General features: G+C 59.5%; 1 protein-coding gene across 2 annotated transcripts; it reads left to right on the top strand.

Moving 5' to 3' along the window:
- The first annotated feature begins 646 nt into the window (after positions 1 to 646).
- On the top strand, positions 647 to 5,302 carry SMPD1 (sphingomyelin phosphodiesterase 1). Of its 2 annotated transcripts, none has more exons than XM_027115542.1 (6): positions 647 to 1,209; positions 2,134 to 2,906; positions 3,444 to 3,615; positions 3,923 to 3,999; positions 4,201 to 4,346; positions 4,519 to 4,752. In XM_027115542.1, exons 1-6 carry the CDS (start codon positions 910 to 912, stop codon positions 4,629 to 4,631), a joined length of 1,581 nt encoding a protein of 526 aa, XP_026971343.1. In that variant the 5' UTR covers positions 647 to 909; the 3' UTR covers positions 4,632 to 4,752. The 2 variants fall into 2 exon arrangements, with proteins under 2 accessions (XP_026971343.1, XP_026971342.1); XM_027115541.1 differs by having other exon boundaries at positions 681 to 1,209; positions 4,535 to 5,302.
- Positions 5,303 to 5,430: the final 128 nt, after the last annotated feature.

Here is a 5,430-nt window from a genome sequence, read left to right as displayed (position 1 = left end):
TCTGTGAAATGGAGGTAATAATAGTATTATACTTACTTCTTAGGGTTGTCGTTAGAACTGAGGATTAGTCATTATAAAGTACCTGTTTCAGTGCCTGGGGCATCCTATAGAGCTCAGTAAATGATAGCTTTCACCATCATGGTTACAGGAAGGTGGGAGACCCAAGTTCTAATCCCTGTTCCTGTCTGTATAGTCATTACCCCTTCTTGGCCACTTCACCATTTTTGAGTCTGTTTCCTCATCCATATAATGAAGGTATGGGTGTCCCCGCATGAGCCCAGGGCCCCTTCCATCTGGAGAAGTCTGAGTCGAAAAGATGATCAGTCAGGGCGACTCAAGGGTGTGGATAGCAGTGGCAGTACATAAGAAATTGAGGGTCGGAGCCCTCTGGGCCGGAGAGGTAACAGTGTGAGAATCCCCGCCCCGCGGTGCTCCCGGCCACCAACACCCCCCACGCCCTCTCCACTTCCCCAGTTTAAAGCCCGGTGGACCAGGCACTTAGCTATTCCAGGAATTTGAGTGCAGGTTTGGAGAGAGGAGGGGCCTCTCACCAGCCACACAGGATCGGCTTCCGCAAGAGCTGGGCGGCTACAGCGGCCTCGCACAGCTGGCAGAGCCTGGGAGGAATCGCAGGCGGGATCCTGGGCGGGTCCCAGGCGCGCCCGGCCCACTCCGCCTGCACCTCCGCCTCGCTAGGCTTGCCCAGGCTGCCAGCCACCGCGATCAGCTGCGGCGGAACCGAGGCAGAGGAAGGGGCGGAGCTGCTTTGTGGCTTGTCGCCGAGCAGTCAGCCGACTGCCGCGGGGACTGATCGGTGTCCCTGGCACCGCTAGGGATCCTGAGAGCCGACCAGGGCCTACGCCATCCGGGGCCGGGTGCGCGAACCTGCCTGGTCTAGGAAGCCGGGCGATGCCCCGCCAAGGAGTGTCTTCCGGCCAGGGCCGCCCCAGGTCGGGCCGGGAGCAGGCACTGGACAGGTCCTCGGGGGCCCCCAGCCTGAGGCTCCTGTGGATGGGCTTGGCGCTGGCGTTGGCCCTGTCCGACTCCCAGGTTCTCTGGGCCCCTGCCGGGGCCCACCCTCTTCCCGCCCAAGGCCATCCCGCCAAGTTCATTCGCCTAGCGCTCCAGCTCCGGGAAGGCTTTAGCTGGTGGAACCTTACCTGCTCCGCCTGCAAAGGACTGCTCACCGCCATCGACATCAGGCTGCAGGTGAGCGCTCAAGGGGCTGCGGGAGGTGCAGGCCAGAAGGGAGGGCTGGCGGTGGCGGCTGGGGCTGAGGCCGGCGCTCCGGGGTCCCCAAGAGCATCGCTGATGGAGAGGCTGTCCTCCACAAGCCTTTACTGAATTTGCCCCCCTTTGGGGCCCCCCGCGGCTGCACACCACCACCATCACTACCTCCACTGTGACCTTCTGAAGTAAGGAAAGAGCGCGAGTTACATGCTGGGCACCGTGCCAACCCTTTTACACAGGCTGAATCTAGCCTGAAAGGTGGTTTCATGACTGTGGTTATCTCCGCTTTACAAATGAATAGAAGCCGCGGAGCTGAAGTCACTTGTAGGAGGGGCCGGCTGCTGGCGGGTGGGCTGGACTCCCACCCCGGCGTGCCTGACTGAATCCCCTCCGCCTTACACCTGGCACCTCCGGTGCCTGGGACCAGCTGCTCACTCAAAGGGGACCTGAGTCAAGGAGTATCCAGAGGTGTGGGACTCGTTGGGGCTGGGCTGCCTTGACTGACCCTGATGGGGGTGTGAGGAGCACTGGTTGGTGGCCGTGCTTCGTGGGGCTCCTTGGGACATCAGGGCCCTCTCCTCGTGTGTGTCCCCAAACCCTGGTCAGTCTGTCATTCCGCCCAGCCCAAATTCCAGAGCACTCAGCAGACAGTGCCCGAGAAAGCGAGCTGCGCAAGCAAAGGCTTGAAATGCCACTGAGCTGAAAAGGAAGTGCCGGCCCGGTGACGCCCGAGTCAGGGCAGTGTCTGTGAGAGGCAGGGGTGAACCGACATCTCTTCACCACGTGGTACTGAGTCCATTCTAGCCCCGGTGTGGATGTGGAGGCCCACGGGTCGTATCCAGGTGTTGGCCTGGTCCCTGTGCTCTGTTTCTGACTTCTCGCCACTGGTTCTTCCCGCCACAGAACGAGGCCAGCGTGGCCCACGTGGGCTCCATGGCCATCAAGATATGCACGCTGCTGAAAATAGCACCTCCGGCTGTGTGCCAGTCAGCCGTCCAGCTCTTTCAGGACGACATGGTGGACGTGTGGACGCGCTCGGTGCTGCGCCCGTCTGAGGCCTGTGGTCTGCTCCTGGGCTCCTCCTGCGGACACTGGGACATCTTCTCATCTTGGAACGTCTCTTTGCCGGCCGTGCCAAAGCCATCGCCCCAGCCGCCCGAGCCCCCGGCCCCAGGCTCCCCTGTCAGCCGCGTCCTCTTCCTCACTGACCTGCACTGGGATCAAAGCTACCTGGAGGGCACAGACCCCAACTGTGAGAACCCCCTGTGCTGCCGCCAGGATTCTGGCCCGCCGCCTGCCTCCCGGCCAGGTGCTGGATACTGGGGCGAGTACAGCAAGTGTGACCTGCCCCTGCGGACCCTGGAGAGCCTGTTGAGTGGCCTGGGCCCCGCCGGCCCTTTTGATATGGTGTACTGGACGGGCGATATCCCTGCCCACAATATCTGGCAGCAGTCTCGTCAGGACCAGCTGCGGGCCCTGACCACCGTCACAGACCTCGTGAAGAAGTTCTTGGGGCCGGTGCCCGTGTACCCTGCTGTGGGCAACCACGAGACCACACCCGTCAATGGCTTCCCTCCCCCCTTCATAGAGGGCAACCAGTCTTCGCACTGGCTCTACGAGGCGATGGCCAAGGCCTGGGAGCCCTGGCTGCCTGCTGAAGCCCTTCGCACCCTCAGGTATTTGAGGCCCACGGAAACCCAGGAAGGGAGGAGAAAGATGGATGAAAGTGAAGGGGGCAGGGAACCTAGCATTATGTGTGACTACTCTAGGCTGAGTCCTCAGCTCTCTTCACTGGCCCTCCAAATCGGACCCCACTTTCCATTTCCACCCTTATCTCCAGCCACCCTCCTTCACAGGGTGAAGGGCTAGCAGCGCACCTCCTCCGTGGTAGTCCGGTCTTCTCTAAAATGCCTTCCCCTCTCTAACCTCCCAGCTTTTCCCAGCTTCCCCAGGCCTAGGTCCTCTTCCCTCTGGATGGCCTTTGCCTCTTCTCGCTCACTTTTCTGTCTCCTAGAGCCTTTAGTCCTCGGAGCCGCTTGCTTCAATCACACGGGCCCCATAATCAGTGCTGTCTGATCTTCAGCTAGAACGTGGGCTTGAGAGTAGGGATGACGTCCTAGGTGCCTCTGCCCTCACCCAGATTCCCTGCACAGGACTGGGCATGCAGGGCTAGGGTTATGAATGCATGCTGACCCGTGTTCACTTTGTTTCAGAATTGGGGGGTTCTATGCACTTTCCCCACGCCCCGGCCTCCGCCTCATCTCTCTCAATATGAATTTTTGTTCCCGTGAGAACTTCTGGCTCTTGATCAACTCCACAGATCCTGCTGGACAGCTCCAGTGGCTGGTGGGGGAGCTTCAGGCCGCTGAGGACCGAGGAGACAAAGTGAGCAAGCGTGGTGGGAACCCAGTGGGGCAGGTGCCGGTAGGGTGGGAGGAATAGCAGGCCCTTCACAAGTAGACTTCTCTCTGGATCCGGAGCACCTGTGAGCAGAGAAGCTTGATTTTCGGGCACTCCCAACAGTGTTCCTTGGGGTTTCAGCTCACGGTCACCCTTAGAAAGTCCTTTCTTTTGCTCCCCCTCTCTCTGGCCAGGAGTGCCAGCCACTGTAGGAAAGATGAGTACCAACTAGCCTGGCCAGGGCTTCCTGGACCCCTCTTGCCCTCATAACCTTCCTTAACTCTCCCCACAGGTGCATATAATTGGCCACATTCCCCCAGGGCACTGCCTGAAGAGCTGGAGCTGGAATTATTACCGAATTGTGGAGAGGTAGGAGGGAGGTGTGTTGGGTGAGTGGGTGAAGTCTAAAGGTCAGAAACTCCCTCAAGCGTCTCACCATCCCTGCTGCCCCACTGGGGTGGGGACGCTACTTCCTTGAAAAGGATGGAGAGAGAAAGCATCCAGTCCTCCCCAGGTCTCCTCTTCCCCCTTGCTTGAAACTTCTGAATATGATTAGTGTCTTCTGGCCAGGTATGAGAACACCTTGGCCGGTCAGTTCTTTGGCCACACCCACGTGGATGAGTTTGAGATCTTCTATGATGAGGAGACCCTAAGCCGGCCGCTATCGGTTGCCTTCCTGGCGCCCAGTGCCACCACCTACATCAGCCTCAATCCTGGTGAGTGAGGTGAAAGCAAGTTGTTGGGATAAAGGAGGTCTCTGGGATAGAGGAAGCTGATGAGAGGGAGGAAGTTGTTGGGGTAGAGGAAGGAGGGTTGGACCCAAGGCCGCCCAGGGGCAAGCTCTGCCTCCCCACTGGAGTTGCCTTTGTCCTTTCCCTCTCTGGTCAGCCCTCCCTCCTTGCAGGGTACCGTGTCTACCAAATAGATGGCAACTACTCCGGGAGCTCTCACCTGGTCCTGGACCACGAGACCTACATCCTGAACCTGACGCAGGCGAATGAGCCCGGAGCGACACCACACTGGCAGCTCCTCTACAGGGCTCGGGAAACCTATGGGCTGCCCAATGTGCTGCCCGCCGCCTGGCACGACCTGGTGTACCGCATGCGAAGTGACACGCAGCTTTTCCAGACCTTCTGGTTTCTCTACCATAAGGGCCACCCGCCCTCAGAGCCCTGTGGCACACCCTGCCGCCTCGCCACTCTGTGCGCCCAGCTCTCCGCCCGGTCAGACAGCCCTGCCCTGTGTCGCCACCTGATGCCGGACGCAAACCTCCCTCCTGGCCAGAGCCTGTGGCCAAGGCCACCATTATGCTAATACCCCTAGGGCCCAGAGGTGGGAAAGTGCTTGTCTTAGAAAAGGAGCGAAAACCCCAGAAGGCCACTGTGGTGAGAAGAATGTCTGGTGGAAGAGCTTATCCCTGGGCCCAAGCACACCTCGGAAACAAGACCTCCTTTCCTGGATCTGGTTTAGCAAGATATGGGAGCGGGGCTGGCTGCTCTGAGGCTGCTATCCTTTCATGGCCGTGGAGCAGAGGTCTAAGTTTGCACTGCCCTGGGAAGACCAGACAGAAGCTGTCACCCCAGGCCTGTGCTGGCCAGCCAGGAACCCTGTACTGCTGCTGCTGCCTGGTTGCCAGGCTGTTAAAATAAAAACAAGAGACTTGGACTCCAGACCCTGCTGTGACTGTCCCAGTTTCTTGTTTTGAGGCAGGAAGGTCAAGGGGGCCCTGGAAACGAGCCTAACTGAGGGATCAGGGTACCAGGAGTGATGGTGTGGTACAGGCACAGGAAGGCACACAGC

The sequence above is a fragment of the Aethalodelphis obliquidens genome, unplaced genomic scaffold, assembly GCF_003676395.1.
Source record: "Aethalodelphis obliquidens isolate GAN/ISIS:26980383/991018 unplaced genomic scaffold, ASM367639v1 scaffold14, whole genome shotgun sequence".
Lineage (NCBI taxonomy): Eukaryota > Metazoa > Chordata > Mammalia > Artiodactyla > Delphinidae > Aethalodelphis > Aethalodelphis obliquidens.
This window is presented reverse-complemented; position numbering and strand designations above follow the sequence as displayed.